General features: G+C 45.7%; 1 protein-coding gene across 13 annotated transcripts in view; it reads right to left on the bottom strand.

Moving 5' to 3' along the window:
- Positions 1-21,699, bottom strand: part of PARD3 (par-3 family cell polarity regulator) — a 475,858-nt gene that overhangs the window by 228,062 nt on the left and 226,097 nt on the right. For all 13 annotated transcript variants that reach the window (XM_058669631.1, XM_058669628.1, XM_058669633.1 and 10 more), the window contains exons 6-7: positions 11,935-12,026; positions 9,823-9,906 (exon numbers count right to left, since the gene is read on the bottom strand). In XM_058669631.1, coding sequence (XP_058525614.1) covers positions 9,823-9,906; positions 11,935-12,026 — 176 coding nt within the window. The remainder of the gene's footprint in view (positions 1-9,822; positions 9,907-11,934; positions 12,027-21,699) is intronic.

Genomic DNA, 21,699 nt, shown 5'->3' with positions numbered 1-21,699 from the left:
ACATTCGCTGCATTATCAGTACTAGCTCCAGGAAGCAACCTTGACACTTAAAAACGCTGCAGAGTCCTGGGCCCAGCAAGGTAGCCTAACAGCTAAAGTCCTCATCTTGCATGCACCGGGAACCCATATGGGTGCCGGTTCTAATCCCAGCTGCCCTGCTTCCCATCCAGCTCCCTGTTTGTGGCCTGGAAAAAAGTCGAGGATGGCCCAAAGCCTCAGGAGCCTGTACCTGCATGGGAGACCCGAAAGAGTCTCCTGGCTTCGGATCAGTTCAGTTCTGGCTGTTGTGGCCCTTGGAGACTGAACTGAATCAATGGACAGAAGATCTTCCTCTCTGTCTCTCCTCTTCCCTGTGTATCTGACTTTGTGACAAAAATAAAATAAATCTTAAAAAAAAAAATTATGCTGCAGCGTCCGGAAATGGCTGAGGTGTCTCCATGGGGAGCATACGCGCCTGTGAAGACTCTGACAGGCCCTGTCTTCAGTAACTTGTCTTTGTGCTCAAGTAACCAGAAAGCTAATCTCATTGCACAAAGGTTTGCTCGGCCTTAGCTTCTAAATTCAACAGTGCCCAAAACTCAGAATTTCTTAAAAGGTGGGACGTTCTCCAAGGGAAAGTTAGGGAGGTGTCAGAATTGACATTTGAATGAGCATTGGAAGAATGCAAGTGATGAAGGCAGAGTCCTGGTCATCATCCACTTCTCCAACAGTAGCCAAAGCTCAGCTTGGCAGGAGAGTTGGACTGAACTCTTAGGAACCCTTCCACCCCCTAATAAAACATTCTGTATATCCTGGGGGAAGGGGGACCAGTAGTTTTTGGGATCACAGGGTAAGCAAAAGGAATCCTGCCTACTTTTCCTAGTGTCATATATTTTATATCATGATCATGACAACCTTTGTGTGAAGTTATTTTTGATACACCCCAAGTCTGAATTTTCTTTTTAATCCTAAAACAAACCCTTCCCATCCCAAAGCATTTAAAACAAACAAACAAAAAAACACGACAGTCCAGATCCTGGAATTCAGAAACCTGCAAAAGCTAAAATGACATATCCAGTCACCCATGTATGCTGTCCAGCAGATTCATAACTTGCAGGATTGTGCATGTGCTTGCGAGTAAAAATAGACCCACTCGAGTAGCCTCCTCCTTTAAAGTTTTATAGGAATTGGTGTGTCTACTGCCAGCCATTTATCTCACTCTGCGGCTATATCCACTCCTTATCTCCGCTACCGCACTGTAAGCAGATGGAGAACGCGGGATTCAGCAACTCGTGCTCAAGCACTTAGACGGGAGTGAGGTTTTGATAAATGACAACTGAATTTATGGGTGATGGAGTTTAGCTGAGGCAAACAGTCTTTTGCAAAACAGAATGGAGATTCGGAGCCATCTTCTCCAGGAAGGTATCACTGACCCTACTGAACTGAAATCCCAGACAGCAACAACCTGCTTCCTTGCTGAATATTTATAAAGTCACTAACTTCATCCTAGCACATCACAAAATACAATAAGCAGATACGATGTCAGCCTTCCAGCATAGCAGAACAAAAATAGGACACACGTCTTTACATTACCCATCAATATTTTATCAGTTAGACATTTAGCACCTATCACTCTAAGAGTGTAAGGATACTAGAGACTGGCAAAAACCTTATTTAGATAATTTTTGATTACTTACATTCACATACTGCAGCTACATTAACACAGAGAATGATCTGAACTTAATGATGTAGCATATTTAATGGGCCTGACTTAGCAGCTAACTAGCACTACTAATTGGTTTAACTTTATAAACGTGTCCAATAGATCCTTGCATTATTTATTACAGTTTAAAGCACTGTAATTTAGAAATCCATACTTCCCTTCCATAAATGACATCCATGCTTTTATCAGATGACGGGGTCAATGGATTGATATTCATCCAGATAATCTCTTTTCTTCATTAAACCTATTTATTTTTTAAAATCCTGGTAAACATTTTAGAATAATCACCCAAAGCAAAACAGTATGCTGGTCTCATTGATCAAATGACTCAGTTTCGGCCTCAGTCCTCCTTTGCGAACAAATGGAATCAGAGTAAAAAATCCTACTGCCTAAACACACTGTCTCACTTCCAGGGAACAAAAGGAACCTACCAACCAAGCTACACATACCCAATGCTGCTCAAAGTGCCACCAAAAAATCATATTCCCTCCTCTCTGGGTCAGACATGAGGTGATCGGAGGGGGTGGGAAGGGGGGGCGTCACCTTGACGGATACAAGGAGTGATCAGGGAAATCAACAGAACAGGCTGAATTAAGGTGAAGTTAGTAGCCTGCTGATTTCTAAGTACTTGACTACCCTATTAGAAATCATTCTCTTTAAAAAGAATGGATTCATTTAAAAGCAAAGTGGCACAATCTGCAAAATTATCTCATTTGCACCACTAGGTGAAAATGATTACAAAAGGAATGGGAATGAGCTATCAAAAAAAAAAAAAAAAAAATTCCCTGGAAAATGTAGTTGATAACAGCCAGGCTGCAAGGAAAAGTGCCTCACGAGGGAGATGGTGGGCAAGTGGGAATGGCAGACGCTTCTGCCTCCTGAGGCAAGGCCTTCTCCTGCAGCATAATTAAAAGCAATGTTGGGGAAATCTCCCAGGCTGGACCAGCAACTAGGATTTATTCTAGGGTAACAAAAGGAGGGTTGCGACTGCCAAGTGGCCCCAGTGACACTGTCTCTGGGTCTGGGGGTTATGGTGGCACCACACGTGCAGAGGCAGAGGACAGACATGTATCATGTCGGTGAGCTCGGGTGTCCTGTGTCGGGGCAGCCATACCCCATCAGCAGAAAAAACATACACTCCAAAATTAAACAAACAGGCAAAACAAAAAGGAAGAGGAAGGGGACAGGGCAGGAGGTGAGCTGGGCTGGGGAAAACGTTCCAGGAACCAAACACAGCGCAAAGGTACGTCCACAGACCTGGGACGGCAGTAAAGACTTTGCTTTTGTGAACAGGTGGGGCAGATGGAGTCAGTGACGGCAGGGTCTGGGGAAAAATGAAGTGGAAGGCCCGCCTATATCCATCATGCCAGCTAACATAAACCTGACTCAGCTCACCCACTTTTCTAGCAAAGGAGTTTTGCCTGCTTCGTATGGAAACGTATCCCCAAACGTCTCCCTATGTGTGACACACCTGTTTTGAAATCGGGAATGAGGGGAGTTAAAAAAAACATACTGTCCATGCCTGCACATGTCACTTCTGAGTAAGCCTGCAAGAATAGCCTCTCCCCCAAACAGCAATGACCAGGTAAGACTTTGGAGCCCTTCTTCATAGTTCATGATCAATGTTTCTTTTGTTTAAAACAAATGGGGGGGGGGGCAGTAAAGAAACACACATCGCCACAAAGTCATTGAAATGCTGCCCCTCTGTACATGATTTTGGATGCATAATTAGAAGTGTAACTCCGTAGATTATATTAAGGATTGCACCACTACATTTTTACAAGGTTCATTAGCCTAATTATACACTTAATTAAAACAAACTCAGTCACACATGTTAACATTTTCAATTCCAAGGATAAATTACAAACCAATGATACCACTGAAAGTAAGGAACAAATGTTTTATTGACATCTAAATTGGCTGAGGAAGTCTGAGTCGTCCTTTGATACGTGAGCTCTGCGTCCTGCCGCCCAGCAGTATGGAAATGATCGCAATGCACCCTGATGGAGACTGGTGCAGCAGGAAGCCAGCTCCTCACTGCAGGCGGCCAGTGGGACACTGGGCACAGGGAACTCCAACTTACTCCTTAATGCACACAGTGAAACAGACCCAAAAAGCTAAATGGAGAACTCCTTCAGAATCAGGCAAAAATGCCACATGCTAGGTTCCTATATGTAAAGAAACACAATTTATCTCAATGTAAAAATCTCAGCTTGTCTAACACAAATGCACTGACGATGGGCCACTAGCAACAAAAACCAAGATATGCCCGAGGACACATGACTGAATACTCCTAGACAAAAGACTATGGACCCAGAGAATACCGTTAACCAGTTTTCCTAAAATAATTCCACGATGACCTTCAAACTGGCGCTAGTTCTTCACGAACATGTGGACCAAAGGCCTCAACACGTGTGCACTGAGATTCTCAAAGTACAACTCGCAAGGTCAGAGAAACACAAGACTTTCCTCTCATGTAAAGAGGACTCACCAGCTACTCTAGGGTGGACAAACGACACTAAAGAAATGACTGTTTAAACCACATACAAGTCACTGGGCTCCTATTCTCAGCTTGAGAGCATGAGGTTAAGCGATGTTAACATGCCTAGGACCATACTCAGTAAAAAAAATTTAAAAAAAAGTACAGAAGTTAGGTTCAATCCCAAGCAGATGGACAGTGCTGGACAAGTACCCTGCCAGGTGTGGACTTTGGCCTAACACATGCTCCAGGCAGTCACTGGCTGGCAGGGAGGCGATGCCCTATGTCCAGCCAGGAGACCTGGGATATAGTCAGCGGGGCTAAGGGCTGCCACTATGGAACTCGAAGGGTGATCAAGCATTCTGCCCAGCTTCTGCTCATGGAGATGCCCTGACTGCAGACAGAAAAACATGCACTGACCACAGGGGAAACTAGCCAGTGTTCGGGCAGGCATCCAGCTGCTCCACACCAATACAGTGGCCATATGCAGAGTCCCCACATTCACAACGCCAAGATGCAGGCAGAACACAACTAAACAATACAAGTGGAATACACAGCTTCGTCAGGGTCACTCTTACATCAACAGCAAAACCTCCTGAGCATGCTCTGATCTTAGATGATAGAAAACAATGGCAGGAATAAAGGCTATAAGGGAAAAGTCATGGATTGAAACTCAAGATCTTTTCTACACCATAGTGATGTTTCTCGCTTGATGTTCTCAACACCACAATGAATACAATGGTTGAGAAAGTCCCTTTGGGAACAAAAACCAAAATCAGCCAGACAAATCAAACAGTGGTATATTTGCAAAAAACACATTGAGAAGTAATTAGTAGGGCACTTGTGGACACAAGGCAGTAATAGAAAACTCAACACACATGCAGACCCCTGCAGACTTATTTTACACAGTTGTTTATGCACACAGTAGAGGGGAGCTTTATCCCACCTGTGTGCAAATGTAACTGGGACGGGTGTACCAAATGAGACATCGAGAAAAGCTGCCAGCACACTTTATCAAGAGAACAACTTGTTAGCAACCAGGGGCTTAGCCTTGATGTTAAGTCACATTCTAGGTGAGTCTAGGATCTGCCTCCTGGACCCAACTTCCTGCCATTGCAGACCAGGAGAGGCAATAGGGAATGTGCCGTAACGGGACCCTGCCAATCATGTGAGCTCCTGGGTTCCTAACTAGTTTCCTGCGATCTGGCTTAGGCCTGGACAGCCCCAGCCATAACAAGCACATAAGGAAGCAAGCAGCAGAAGGAAGCGCTCTCTCCCCCGCCCCCGCCCCCCATCTCTCTGCTTCTCAAATAAAATAAACACCTTGTATTGATACTTGCTTCCACACTGGAAAACAGACTTAATTAGATCATGGCATTCAGGCACAAAAAAAAAGAGTAATTTTGAAAACAACAGGATTAGCTTGCTTAAAAAAAACCTTCATCAATTCCACTGCTTGCTGATTTAGTCCAAAGTCCATGCCAGGGACTTAAAAGCATCTCATCAAGTGATTTCTGAAAATCTCTGTGGTGCTATCTTCCAATATGCTGCGAATCCAATAGCTTCTAAATCACTTCCCACCCAACAACACCTGCATGAGTGTGCAGATCACAGCAATTCCAAGGCGGCTTTAAAACATGCGCCTAACATTGACCTCCCAAGATCCAATTTGTACTTCCCTTTATAACCCTCAACAGAGGCTATGGTGTGGAGCACACAGCTTCTGGTTACAACACACACCTCCCATTCGACTCGACTTTGAACATGAGAATGTGAACCTGACATGTACTGGCAACATTTATAAAAGTAAGTATTCAGCGAAGGCTACTCAATTAGTTGTTTCTTCCAAATGAAGATGGCCCAAGGATGATTGGAATTTTGTACTGGGGAGGTCGTTCTGGCAAATTTCAATCTACCCACCAAGAACAGGACTCCTGTATTCCCACCAGACATGTGAGCAATTTCTTCCTGAGCTGTGCTTAATTTCCTCCTCTCGGCTAACTGGAGTTCTCTCCATCACCCTTCCCACTCTCCTGGGGTTCATGCAGTTCCCCTTATAAGTCGTCATCTCATCTGAAGTTACCTCCAGCCACAAGGCAAATTCAGGCACTGCCTCATGCGGGCAGCTGCCTCCAGGGCCCATTCTCTACACTCCCTACACAATGCTTCAAGTCCCACCTGTCAATCCCAACAGCAAGTCCCCGCAGGATCACTGGCTGGCCATTGTCCTTTCGGTCCACTGAGCATCGAACCTGGGGGAATGCCACCCACAAGCTTCTGGGGACAAGGAGATGGGGACCTATGAGCCTGAGCCCACCCCATCCCCACTGAGTGCTCCAGAAGGCTAAGCCTGCTACGCAAGTACAGTACGAAAACACACACGGTGATGCCTCCATACAGAAGCTGGGGATACATACACCATGGATTTAATGTATCTTAAAAAGCATTTTTCTCAAAAATCTATCCCTTAAAGAGGAATGTACAAGATCTTTCTCATTAACTCTCAAACGCATGGCAATGAAAATGGACCCAGAGAGCGGCAGACACTGTGATGCGGCTGGTGAAGTCATCATGGAGGACGATATCTGCATCACACATGGGAGCTCCTGGCTTGAACCCTGGCGACTCTACTTCTAAGATTCCTGCTGATGAGCCCAAGAGGCAATGGATGATGATGGATCAAATATTATTCTGGCGCCGCACACCTGGAGCCTGGGTGGAGTTCCTGGCTCCTAGAGGTGGCCTGGGCCAGCCCTGGCCATTATTGGTATTTGGGAACTAAAGTAGCAGATGGATGTTCTAATTTATGTATGTTTTATTAAAAGCACGACTCAGCTATACAACAACTTCCAGATTCACCTAGAGACCTTTGTCCCTGAGGACATATCTATTGCATTAAAACTAAATCAAAACTAAATGCAGATAATTCAGCTACAAAGGCAAATATTGGGGAGTGTCTTCTTTGCATTAACCTATCCAGTAGGTTTATTTTCTCATCTTATTTGTATTTGTTTTCTTTGCCCAGTTCCTTTGGCACAAGGGCAGAACATCTGCAATCAATGACAAAAATAAAACCCACTAGGGTTGTAACTGGCATACTGGTTCTAAAGCCAACACACACATGAATATGTCACAATTTGTTGTGAGTTGTTTTATAGGCAGTTTTAATGTGTAATAATGAGAAAATATCATCTATACCTCTGTACATCTTACCTACTTAATTTTGTTTCCTACACATAAAAGTGAAACTCAGGCCTGACACAGTAGCCTAATGGAAAAAGTCCTTGCCTTGCACATGCAGGGATGCCATACTAGTGCTGGTTCGTGTCCCAGCTGCTCCACTTTCCCTCCAGCTCCCTGCCTGTGGCTTGGGAGGGCAGTGGGGGATGGCCCAAAACCTTGGGACTCTACCCATGTAGGAGATCTGGAAGGGGCTCGTGGCTTCAGATCAGCTCAGCTCCAGCTGCTGCGGCCACTTGGGAAGTGCATCACCAGACGCAGATCTGCCTTTGCAATAAACATTAAAAAATCTTAAAAAAAAAAACCTCTTCAAATAATTTTCAATTGATGAAATAAGTGAAAGCAAAAGCCACTTTGAAAACAATCGAATCTGTTTAAATGAGGGTTTTTGTTTGTTTGTTTTAATTGGAAAGTCAAATATACAGAGAGGAGGAGAGACGGAAAGGAAGATCTTCTTTCCATTGATTCACTCCCCAAGTGGCCACAATGGCTAGAGCTGAGCCGATCTGAAGCCAGGAGCCTCTTCTGCGTCTCCCACGCAGGTGCAGGCTCCCAAGGCCATCAACAACTGCCTTCCCAGGCCACAAAAAGGAAACTGGATGGGAAGTGGGGCCTCTGGGATCAGAACCGATGCCTATATGGGATCCCAGTGCATACAAGGTGAGAACTTTTTAGCCACTGGGCTACTGTGCTGGGCCCTTAATGAAATGTTTTCTTTTGTTTTTAAGAAAATTGTGAAAATTCTCCAGCAAGTTTTTAAAAGGGTGGGTATTTGGCCCAGCAGTTAGATCACCAACTGGGACACTCACATCCTGTATCAGAGAACCTGATTCAAGTCTCAGATCCATTTTCTGACCAAGTTTCTTCTTCAAGCACACCCTGGGAGTCAGCAGGTATTAGTTCAAGTACACGAGTCTCTCCCATCTATCCGGGAGGTGTGGATGGTTTTGACCCAAACCAGCCCTGTTTTTTGGGAACTGGAGAGTGTGTGGATGATCTGTCTCATTTGTCTGTTTTTCAAAGACAAAATGAAAAAAAAAATTTAAAAACAAAAATTCAAGAATGAAATGTAATAAAAGTGTATTTAAATGAAAATAAATGAGACACAGTTGGAAAAAATATGGGAGGAGAAAAAAAGAGCAACTACAATGCAGCTTGTGGTAAAGACCCCTGGCTGCCATGCACTGGCCTGAAGCAGAGCTCCTGGGGAAATCCCTACACCCACATTCTCTCATGCAGGTGAGAACACCCCTGCCACAGTTTCAGACCTAACGGCAGGCAGCACACACTCTCTGTCATCCCCAACATCTGCAATGGAACAGCAGCACCACGGAGCTGCAGGGAGCTCTGGACAGCCGGTACGCACACCTGCGCTGCATGCCTGCATGCACGCTTGCCTGCACGTCCTGAGTGTACCTGTGCACACACCTGTGCTGCATGTCTGCATGTTCTGAGTACACCTATGTGCACATCCTCATGGTATGGATACACCTATGTTGTTAACGTTGGTGATCTGATTACATCTATGTTGTGAGTCCTCGGGGTTTGAGCACAGATGGCCATCTGAGTACACACATGCTGTGGTGTTGTGTTTCTTGCCAACTTTTAAAGCTACTTTCCGGCGTCTCCCATTCCTTTCCTCGAACAAAAGATTTTAGATTAAAGACCAAAACAAGAAGCAATCTTCCTAACCTTGTTTTCCCAGGGATTGCTGAGTGAGCATGGGTTCTGGCACCCGGGAAAAAACAGAACAAGCCCAACAGGTACCCAGCAGCATCAGTTATGATGCCAATCTAACTGAACATATTCCAACAACACATAGTTGTTCTCACCCAGAGAAACAGAAGCAGAACGGAGTAGGCTCATCTCATGACCAACATTCATCAAGATGATTGTAATACTAAGTGATGAGGTCATGATCAATAAATAGGATAAAGGTCAGACCTTGTGAGGGCCCAGAAGGGGCCATAGGAGGAAGAAAATCTACAGCTAGCATAATTTTCAAAGATTTCAATTCTCAAGTGCGATTATACATTGTAAAAGAAACATCATTTAAGCCATCCAGAGTTTTTCATCAATTTCATTCCCATCCTGACTCCACCAGAGATTCCATCAAGTTCCAGCTGGGCCAAGCCAACTGGACATCTGACTTCCTGGCAAGGTGCAAAGTTGGCTTAGATTCCAGCAATGATGACCTCACAAGGATTGTGGAGATGCAAGATTTCTGCCGGACCTCTCTCCACCGGGAGAGGTATGTTCTGTAACGAGGACATGGACGGATGGACAACGACTGGACACTGCACTTCCCTGAGCAAGACCACGAGCCCTTGTACCCATATGCACAAAGGAAGATACAGCACTGCGTAATGCAATTCAGTGAAAACCCTCCAGGATACATTACCTGCCGCCTCGAGCACTGAAAGGCACTACATGGATCCCCAGGGGCCCTCCGTCGTTGGAGACTTGTACCAGCTTTACCACGTCACTGTGAGACAACGATGAATGAGGGAACATGAACATGTACTGTCAACAAACAGAAAACCACCAGCACGCAGACACACACACACACACACACACACACACACACACTCCTAGGAAAGACAACACACAAAGCTGCACAATGGGCGCCCAGGCACACACACACAGGCAAGGAGATGCTACAGCATCCAGCACTGCAGAGGGCATGGGGAGCAGTGAGCAATGGGAATAATGATGTTACAAGGACACAGAACAAAGCTGTGCTCGGGTGACTGTGCTGGGTAACCTTGCTCACCTCTGGCTCAACTCAGAGACTCTGCCGACTATCATTACGATGAACAAAGCCAGGAGTCCAACAGGTGCAGGTTACACTATGCTTTGGCCAGAGCTGGGAGGCAGCCCGGAGAATGCAAAATAATTTTCCCGATAGTGTTTGAAATTGATATTCCAAAGGGAACCACCATGCGTATCACATGAAGCAACAGGACTGTATTTGAGTTATGGAAGTCCACCACTTATTAGAGGGACAAGACATTGCACACATTCGCCAGGCTCTTTGCAAGAGCATTTACTATTTAAGAGCTTGAATTGGTGGAAGTTAACCTAACTCAGAGCCTGTAATATTTCTAAGTTTTCTGAATGAGACTCTGCCTCCTTCCCAGGTTTTTACCCGTAGAGATACATCACCATTCTAAGAAGTATTTAAGGATCAAGGATTTGAAAACAGTACGTCATGTAAATAATTAAGGTAAGCAACATGAAAAGTGATATTATGATTATGGGCAGTCTGGGCAAACATCACAATACAGACTTATATCATGGAAAAGGCCCATTTTTCAGCTGTATTTCTTACATTAAAATCTGAAATTACTCTATGAGTGCCTGGCTTATATAATACAAAGGCTAAATATAAAATGAAGGATATCAAACAAATGAAAACAAAATTTAAAATATGTGCACATACACTAACAAAAACGAAAGACACTTTGCCATGCTAAAATATTTACTCAGTACTTTCACTAGAAGGAATATCTTTGTATTGTATTAACTCATGGCTTTTTCATGATTCACAGACTCTCAGAAAATCCTCTCGCAGGTACTGTTACTCTCATTTAAGCAACTACTTAATCACTGATGTATTAATCAGAATGCTAATAAGGATACCTTATTTCATGTGATTTCTCCCAAAGATCTAGGTCATGACAAATATTTCTATATTCTCAAAGCTCCGAGAGCGGGGTATTCTGTATCTGCATATTTGGTCCCAGAACACAGATACATTCTCATGCCCTGCCCTGGAAGATTCAAAGACAGCAGAACTCACTGAGCAAGTATGCACTTTGATGCAAAGACAAAACAAAAACAAAAACAAAAAACCCCCCAAAAAAACAAAAAACAAGCAAGTTGGTTGTTGCCCTACTCTACACTGTCATGGGAAAACGTTCCGAGAAAGCCATCCACTTACACAGGCCAATATCAAGGCAACTGAAAAAATTTTTTTTTCATATTTAAAATAATGGTCCAGGTCCCTAACTCATAGTCTTTGCTCATTGATTAAATAGTCTGAGATTCAGTGTCTTGCAAGTATGTGCTACAATACTGCTTGCTTGCACAGAACCAATTAATGTTTCATGTAACGGTCATTCCCAATGTTTTTCAATTTAGCACAGTGGAAAAAACAAACAAATGACCAAGATACTAACAGACAAAGCAATCTGAACAGCTACAGCATTGACGGTGCAGTTAACATGGCACACATTTTCATCCAAATACTATTTGATGTCTGTAATTCAATAGTATTTGTTAGGGCACGAAACTCCAGGAGGGGACACGCGAACACGCATGCTCTGCTGCTTGCGCTGCAGGACTCACTCAATCAACAAGAAGATGCTCTTCGGGAAAGCAACTCACAGCCAGGCGTGTCTGTGACTCAGCACATAAACATTCCACATGCCATATGTCTTAGGGAAACTCGCAGCAATTAGCGATGTTACATGTATACCACACAGTGGGGGGGAAACCAGCAACAACTCACTCCAGGGAAAAGCTGGGAACGTTCTCCGAACCCGTGTCTGCATGTCCCAGGGGCTCAACTCGGCTGCTGTCCTCTTCCGTCCCGTCCTCCTCCTGCGGGCAGAACGACACAAAGGGCAGTGGGCTCCGTGTTAGGCTCACAGGTGCTTCGGCAGTGGGACATGAAGCCAGGGACAACCAGCGCCCACTCTACGGGGTCTGAACCTCTCCCTGCGGGAGAATGGCCATGCATGAGGAGGATGTGGTCGTGTGCAGCAGAGACTCTTAGCACGAAGACTAAGACACTTCCACAAAACCTCCACTGAGGGCAATTCACTGGCCCGCACTTCTTCACCTAAGCTTCTATTTACAACAGTGGCATGATCAACACATGCATGTTTCAAAGTATTTGCTGAACCAGACAGCTGAGACTGTTGCAAACCAACACTACCACCAGAACCTTGCAACTGTCAGACCCCTTCCAGTCCCTGCCAACCTGGCGTATCCCCAGGAGCATGTAGTGGGTCTGACCCTAGACTCAAAGTCTTCATCTGTGACATTTCTCACCACATTCCCCAAACCATCTGCCAGCCTGCCTGCAGTGCTCCCTCTAGGCCTTCAGGCCTTACTCACAGTGGGACCTTCTGTTGACTCCTATGCTCCAAGCACGAAGAGACAATAAAAGGCAATCAATAGCATCATCACTCACACCCTTGTACTCTTCCTTTGATAATTAAAGGTACAGTGTTGTAAAGACAGTGGCCCCCATCCTGTCCATTCTCCCACCCCCTGGCCCCTAGGTGATACAGACACTGGGAGTGGGTAGAGGGAACTTTCAAAGAGACAAGATGAATCAACATGGATGGGTTCAGAGGACTAAGTAAGATGCCACCCAAGCACCTGTCTTTATTGAACATGAAGGACACGGGCTTTTCATTAAAGAAATCACTAACAACACTCACAAGTTCATTATTCTATTTGAATAGATCATGACATGTGGGTATAAACAATGGTAGAAAGTCGAGCATTCTATCATCAAGGCATATTTAACAGTTTCATTGGGAGTCCATCTTTGTTCAGCTGGAGGCATCCCTCAACATATCTTCCCTTCCGGGTGCGATAGCCTCCCTTGCTAAAGGACTCAAGGATTGTGATACTATTGCGGAAAATAGTTGGGGGTGGGGGACACATGGAGTGGAAGGGGAAATCCTTGAGCCTATGGAACTGTATCATGAAAAATAAAATTTACAAAAAAAACCCCCACTAAAAGCAAAGTTGATCTTTCAACAGCACTTGGGTAAAGATAAAAATATGTAAAGTTTCTGCTCATTAAAGCAAAAGCAGCATCCCCAGGAATCTCCTGGGCAGCAGGTTCCCAAAGGCCACTGGGTGAAAGAGGATGAATTCATCCCTTGCATGTGTCTCTGCATCATGTATGCAGGCATCCCCTGAGGGCTTCAAAAAGTCCTTGGAAAACTTCACTGACTACTTCCATTTCTCTCATGAGCTTTTCAAAACCCCTACATGTAACATGGTCTGTTTCTCTTTCCTCCCACATAAATTTGACAAGTGATGCTACTATGAACTCATTAAGCCACCCACCAACGGCAAGGAGAGTCCGAGACTGGAGACAACGTGTATATCTCTAATCATGTTTTTGTGGGACTCAGCAGAAACTGATGTGGCATACACAGAAACATCGATCAACAAAATGATAGGCAAGAGTCTCACTTCAAGACAGATCGTCAAACAAGATGTTAAATTACAGCAGGGGGTTTTGCCAAGGCAGAGCAGCCACAAACAGCACCCGGTAGTTTCCTCCCAAAGAATTTACCAAGAGAACCGAGCTTTCCCAGGTACATGGATGAGCCTGTGCATGCGTCCGGGAGGAGCCGGGTCCTCGGAAGATTGCCACAGAGGCGCCCCTGCGCATGTCTCAGTCACATCTCTCGGGAGCTGCACCACACACCTTTTTTTTTTTTTTAAAGATTTATTTATTTTTATTGGAAAGGCAGATATACAGAGAGGAAGAGGAGAGACAGAGAGGAAGATCTTCCGTCCGATGATTCACTCCACAAGTGGCTGCAACGGCCCATGCTGCGCCGATCCAAAGCCAGGAGCCAGGAACTTCTTCCAGGTCTCCCACACGGGTGCAGGGTCCCAATGCTCTGGGCTGTCCTCGACTGCTTTCCCAGACCACAAGCAGGGAGCTGGATGGGAAGTGGAGCTGCCGGGATTAAAACCAGCACCCATATGGGATCCTGACGCATTGAAGGTGAGGACCTTAACCACTACGCGCCGGGCCCCACGTAACACCTTTTAAAAGTTAGAAGCTGGCCCATAAGGGGGAAGAGGCCCAAGACTTTGGACTACCCTTTACTGCCTTTCCAGGCCATAAGTAGAGAGCTGGATCAAGAAGTACAACAGCCAGGACTTGAGGCGGTGCCCATAGGGGATGCCAGCACTGGCAGCTGGAGGATTAGGCTGTCTCTCCACCACACCACCTTCTGTATAGTTTTATTTAGGGCGCCGGTCCTTTGCTGAAGTTGTGACTGAAAATAGGCACATTCAGCAAAGATTGTATGCTACATTTCATTTTCCATTTAACCACAGACAGAAGTCGTTAGTGCGTGTGTGCACATCCATTCAATATTTACAGGCTACGGCACGGATTTAAATCAGACACACTTAAGAGAATGTGCAGATGACTCAACACAGTGCACTTCTTCTTTCCCACCACTCCAACTGACAGAAGATAGCACTGGAACACAGCACGTGCAAACCAACCCCAGGGGAGACACACACACACTCTGGCTTCCGCTCACATCTTCTGTAGAACAGGAGCCATTCCTGGGAGCCAAGGACGGGAAGCATGTTGTAACATGGCAAATGAAGCTGTCACTTCGCACACCGGAGGGCCCAGGGTTCAAGTCATACTTACCCCATGTCTAATTCAGCTCACTGCTCAAGTAGCCAGGGAGGCAGAGGTGACAGTGCATGTGTTTAGGGGCCCTACCACTCACACAAGGAGACCAAGAAGGTGCTCTGGGCTTCTAGCGTGTACCACGACCAATGGACAGCAAGCAGATCTCTCTCTCTGTCTTCCTCTCTGACTCACTCACTCATACTGGAACAGAGAAAGAGGCCCAACCTCATTCCTGCTAGGGATGTAAGTGACGACCTAGCCAGGAGCAGGACCTGCAATTGATGTATAACAGAAATGGGGACAGAGAAACGTAATTAGAAACAGCAATAAATCAACAGAAACACGGCCCATCAACCACGCGTGGATAAACACTTTAGGGCAATCAGAAACAAATACAGGACAGTTTAAGGGGATGTATTCATCCGTTCATGCTTTGTGACTTTCAAAACAATTCAACACAAAACACATTACCTACTCAACTAAATAAAAAGCATATTTTCTGTAATTTAGGAACCCTTGCCGAACACCTGATATTTATTGTGCTCCGCTGTCTGAAAAGCATTTACATCGCGCAATGTCTCTGGAATGAGCAAGTAACTGCAGAACAAGATAAACAACCCAGTGGCACAGTCAGGAGGCGAGAGGGAAGCCATCGGCACAGATTTCTGTTTGAGGAAATCATCAGAACAAGTGTGCGCTGGGGAGGGTGTCGGGGCAGTGACTGAGAAGCTGCCTAGGAGACCTGCGTCCCACTGCAGAGGGCCTGGGTTCGAATCCTGGCTGGAGCTCCTGACTTGAGATTCTGGATGCTCTGGGAGGAAGCAGGTGACTCGGACCCCTGTCACTCACATGAGACATACGTGAATGGCTTCTGGGTTGGGAGCCAGAGCTGTGGATGCAGACATTTGGGCGATGCTGCAGTGCATGGAAGAGCTCCTTATCTCTCTCTCCCTCTCCCCTCCAACTTAAACATTCTCTAATCTGCTCCCTCCAGAAGAGATCACAAATGAGCCTGCCTTAGCTGCAGGGGAGCTGAAGCAGGCATGAGACAATTCTGAGCCAGAGCAAACGAAGGTTTAGCACCACTGGCAACACTCACATTTGCCTGTTCACCCACATGGTGCTTCTTTGAGCTACAGTTCCCCCAAGACACCATGAAGATAGCAGCGGAGTGGGGAGGATGAGGGGGAAGGAATGGAGAGGGAGAACATTTGCTGAAACCTCACGCCTGCCTGCCCACCCCCACTCCATGGCTCCCACAGGACAAGCAGTCCAGAGTACTGTCCACAAAGAAAGCCGTATTCTCTGTAATTTAAGAACCCTTGCCCCACTGACTCAACCCATGAGTGCACTCACAGGGGAGAATCATGGTGAATTGTGAGCTGCAGGATTCAGGCTGGCCCAGCCCTGGCTTCTGCACACATTGAGAAGGTCCCTCAAGTTCTGCTTTCAAATAAAAAAAGTAAATAATAAATAAACATTTTAGTGCATTTAAAAAATTCTAGATGCATGCTTTTTTTTTTTTTAGCAATTTATTTGAAAGTCAGGATTATATACAGAAAGCAAGGGAGAGAGAGGACAAGCGAGCGTGCACTTCCAGGCCCTGGTTCACTCCCCAGCTAACTGCAACAGCCAGGACTGAGCCTAGCCAAAGCCAGAAGATTCATCTGTGTCTCCGACACGGGTGCAACAGGCCAGCTACTTAGGTCATCTGCCACTGCTTTTCCCGGGCCCATCAGCAGGGAGCTGGGTGGGAGTAGCAGTAGCCATGGACTTGAACAGGCATCCACAGGACAACTTTAGCCACAACACTGTGAAGCCAGCCTTTAAAACCTGTAAACCCCGAGGACTCCGCAGGGAAGGCGGCAGACCCGACTGGAGGGCCAGAAAGCATGACAATGATGTCCATGGGAGGCATGTGATGTCTGCTCCCTCAAGTGATAGCTCAGGAATAGGAGAGGAGGTGGTAAGAACCACTGCCAACCCCTCCCAAACGCCTCCTTACCCCAGAAATCTGTAATTTTTGGAACACCACCAAGAATAGTATTTGTCAGATAATACAGAGGTTTTCAACTGAGCAATCAGAAGCCACTGAGAGAGACAGAGAGAGAGGGGGGTGGGCAGCTCCTGTTTCCAGCTTCCTGCTAACACCTGAGGGGAGGGCAAGAATGAACAGATCCAACCGACTTCAAAATCACCACAGGGTCAGCCTCAGCTCCTGACGATTATTTTCATATTAAAAGTCAACTAGCTCTTATTGTATTTGAAATCTGAAATCTCTCTCACACACATATCCAAAAACTTGAGTGGATTTCAATGCAAAGAGGTACAGAATTTGTAATCAGCACAGATACGGGAACTACCGTCTCTGTCACTCATCATATAAGACAAGAACAGAAATGTTAGCAAGACAAGGAAAATGAAGACCACGCTGTCTCCATGGCACAGAGGGAGCAGTAACACACTGGGCTACAGTGAAGCTCTGATTTCTAAGGAACAGACCAGTTTAAATATCACTAGAGTGAAAACACTATGATATTAAGACATAATGTAGGATTTTACCAGTCTTACATAAACTAAAATCAGATTACTCCAATTTTTTTCATGACTTTGACTCTGAAGGTGGGACTGGAGCTATGGCTCAACAGGATAAACCCTCACCTTCAAGCACCAGCATACCATATGGGAACTGGCTCCTATCCTGGCTGCTTCTCTTCCAACCCAGCTCCCTGCTTATGGCCTGGGAAGTCAGCAGAGAACGACTCAAAACCTTGGGACCCTGTGCCTGTGTGGGAGACTTGGAAGCAGCTCCTGGCTCCTTGCTTTACATCGGCTTGGCTCTGGCTGTTGCACCCATTTAGGGAACCAGTGGATCTTTTTCTCCGAGTCTCCCCTTCTCCCCGTAAATTCGCTTTTCTTTTTTTTTTTAAGATTTATTTTATTTTTATTGTAAAGTCAGATATACAGAGAGAACGAGAGACAGAGAGGAAGATCTTCCATCCAATGATTCACTCCCCAAGTGAGCACAACGGCTGGTACTGCACTGATCCAAAGCCAGAAGCCAGGAGCTCTTCCAGGTCTCCCATGTAGGTGCAGGATCCCAAGGCTTTGGGTCATCCTCGACTGCTTTCCCAGGCCACAAGCAGGGAGCTGGATGGGAAGCAGGGTCACCAGGATTAGAACCAGCACCCATATGGGATCCTGGCGCCTTCAAGGTGAAGACTTTAGCCACTAGGCCACCGCGGGGGGGGGGGGGAGCCCCATAAATTAGCTTTTCAGATAAAAATGAGTTAAGTCTCCAAAACAAAACAAAACAAAAAAAGACAAGAAGGTTTACAATATCATCATCGATTAATTATTACCCTTCACAGTAAATATTATCATCAGTTCAACTTCCATTGATACAAAACAAACCAAAAACAAACCAACCAACCAACCAAAAACTCCTCATGCTGAAGGAAAGGACTTCTCACACTTTAGAGGGCAGGAGTACACTTCCCTAGCCTAATTAAAAGACATGCTGCCTCTCCGTTACAGTGTCCTCTGTAGCATATTTACTTGGCAGTCAACAAAATAAATTGAGCCACTTTTTTGTTGCCTAACTTTTGGTGTTAACCAATTCCAGAGGGAGCATGTCCCTGAATCCCATTAGCATCAGGAATAACATTCCAGAAGGCTTTTGTGTTACCGTTGTAACTACCTGATTAATTTTCCAAATCACCAGGGAGAAGTAATTTCCTACCATACATGGAACACAACTGAAAACATTGGGTGGAGAGGGAGGTGTCTTCGCAGTTGAAAATGAATTATTTACATCAATCTGCCAAACACGCGATGTAAGGAAAAGTGCAACACAGTTTCATCTTGGGACCCCTGTATCAGGCCCAGAGTGAAAATACAACCCTCCTTCAAAAACTTGGAAGAACAGACAACAGCAGCTAGAGTAAGCTGTTTGAAATGTGTGTTCTCGTGGTGGTTTTAGTGGCCGACACTGGCATTCCTTACCATAAAGTTAACAGAAGTCCCGACTTCAGATCCAGCTTCCTGCTAAAGCACCTGAGAAGGCACTGAAGACGGTGCAAAGGACTGGGTTCCTACCACCCATGTGGATGACCTGAGTCCAGGAATTGTGGCTCTCTACTCCCACTTCTTACCTTTCAAAAAAACCAACACATCTATCCAAAAACAAACCAGTACTTTCACCTTTAGATACAATTCAGTTGCTGCTGACATAAACAGAGCTAGACACCAAATTTGTTGTCTAGGACAACATGAGAGATGCTAAGAGCTCCATGCCCACGTGGGATCCCCAGTGACAGTCAATGGGAGTGAACCCAGGCCAGCATGTCAGCACTGCCCAGAGAACATACTCCTTGCTATGTTTTTATCACTCTCTAGAATTGGATAATATGCAATAATATGGGGGAAATCAGCTGGGGAAGGGACTTTGGGGAGAAAGTAGGGAAATCCCAGAACAAAAACCTGCTTTGGATTGGACAGGATGGCCCTGTGGCACAGCGCCAGAATCTTGCTAAATACCGCGGAGGCCAGTTTGGATTGCAGCTGCTCCACTTCCAATCCAGCTCCCTGCTTGTGGCCTGCGAAAGCAGTGGAAGGATGGATCAAGCCCACAGGACCCAGCACCCACATAGGAAATTCAGGGTAAGCTCCTGACTTCAGCTCAGCTCTGGCCATTGCAGCCACTTGGGATGTAAACCAGTGGATGAAGATCTGTCTCTCCTTCTCCCTTTAATAAACAAATAAATCTTAAAAAATATGTTTAGGGCCTGGCACCATAGCCTAGCGGCTAAAGTCCTCGCCTTGAACGCACCAGGATCTCATATGGGCACCTGTTCTGATCCCGGCAGCTCCACTTCCCATCCAGTGGCCTGGAAAAGTAGTCAAGGACGGCCCAAAGCCTTGGGACCCTGCACCCACGTGGGAGACCTGGAGGAGGTTCCTGGATCTTGGCTTTGGATTGGCGCAGCACCAGCTGTTGTGGCCATTTGGAGAGTGAATCATTGAACGAAGATTTTCCTGTCTCTTAAAAAAATACTTTTAGTACCTAATATTTTTTATTGCATTGCAGTTTGCTCTCTGCTACAAAATCATTAAAAAAAAAAAAAAAACTAGCTAATACTCTCTTTTCTAAAAGAGAAAACTGTTCCTACCTTCCAAGTTCGCCCTGGTCTGTTATTTGTAGAGTAAACAAGCAATCGACTTTGTTCCATTCTATCTGAGCGTCTGAAGAGTAAATATTTCAAGAGGGTAACTGTTCTGATGTGTGAGTATGACCTAAATAAATATTTCAAACCATTTCGCTTTTGTGAATGAGAGGAACAGCTGCTGTGGTTTCTCCCACTCGCCCTACATATTACTGATTTACTCTTCTGACTCAGGGTTGTTGCCGGTCTCCTCTGAAGCACAGCCTTCTCGTAAACATTGATGAGCCTTTCTTATGAAATAAGTTCAAATTTTTGTAGTCTGTTTCAAAATTACAAATTCTCGATTTAATTGTATCCCTAGGGACAAACCCGAGGAAACCAAAAGAACGAATGGTGTAATCAAAAGCAAATGATGTGGTTATTAAGTCTAACATAACGATTTCCCAGGACTTAATCTAATTCACCGATTCAAGAAATTTTCATAGCAATCATGTGAAAGTGCATGTTACCGGCTGTGGCCACCCTCTGCAGCCTGTCCTTCCCATAGACCAGCTTTGTGCAGGGGACCAGGCAGCATGGGTCCCTGATGTGGACACCTCAGTCTCTGATGTGTCCTTGGCCAGAGATGCAAATCAAGGGCTGGACATTGTGGCACAGAGGATTAAGTCATCCCATGTGGCAATCAGTTTGAGTCTGAGCTGCTCCAGTTTGAATCCCACTCCCTACCAACACAAGTGGAAAATTAGAAGACGGCCCAAGTGGGAGACCTGATAAAAGTGCCCGGCTTCGGGCTTGGCAGCGTGGCCTAGTGGCTAAGGTCCTCGCCTTGATCCCATATGGCCGCTGGTTCTAGTCCCGGCAGCTCCATTTCCTCTCTGTCTCTCCTCCTCTTAGTATATCTGACTTTGTAATAAAAATAAAATAAATCAAAAAAAAAAAAAAAAAAGTGCCCGGCTTCAGTCAGACCCAACCCTGGCCATGGTATGGCTACTCCGGGAATGAGTCCAGCAGATGAAGAACAAGCTTGCACTGTAACTCAGCCTTTCACATCAATGAATGAATGAATGAATGAATGAATCTTTGTGGGAGGAAGAAGCAAAGAGCCTGAGCCTACACAGGACAGGGTAGAGCCCTTGAGGACCCCAGCCCAAAAATACACACAGAACAATGAGCCTGCCCTGCCCTAGGACAGGTCAAAAGACCTTTACAGGTCCGCTCCAAAGATGATTTATTTGAAAAGCAGAATTTGGAGGCTCTGGTGTACACTGTATCCACCATCTGCTGGTCCACCACCCAGATGACCACAATGACCAGGGCCGCGATAGGTTGACGCCTGGGGTCTGGAATTGCATCCAAGCCTCCTTCTTGGGTGGCAGTAGCCTAACCACTCCCGACTAATGCAGGGAGCTGGATCAAAAGAGGAGCAATTAAGACCTGAAGCAGTGCCCACATGGGATGCAGGCATCGTTTTAACCCACTGTACCACAAGACTGGCTGCTGGAAGGGGCACTTTGGCTCACATAACTCCCTCAAAACTCCACGAGTTTCAAGAGAGCAGCTGCAGGAAGAAGAGGGACTTGGGAAAATGTTCATGGAGAAGTCTCAATCTGGCCACCCTTGCCTGGGCAGCTGCACAAGCAAGGAGATGGGCAGCCAGCAAGATGGGCAGACCCACGCAGCCAGAGGTGCTCACAGC

This window comes from Ochotona princeps, chromosome 10 (genome assembly GCF_030435755.1).
Source record: "Ochotona princeps isolate mOchPri1 chromosome 10, mOchPri1.hap1, whole genome shotgun sequence".
Taxonomy (NCBI): Eukaryota; Metazoa; Chordata; class Mammalia; order Lagomorpha; family Ochotonidae; genus Ochotona; species Ochotona princeps.
This window is presented reverse-complemented; position numbering and strand designations above follow the sequence as displayed.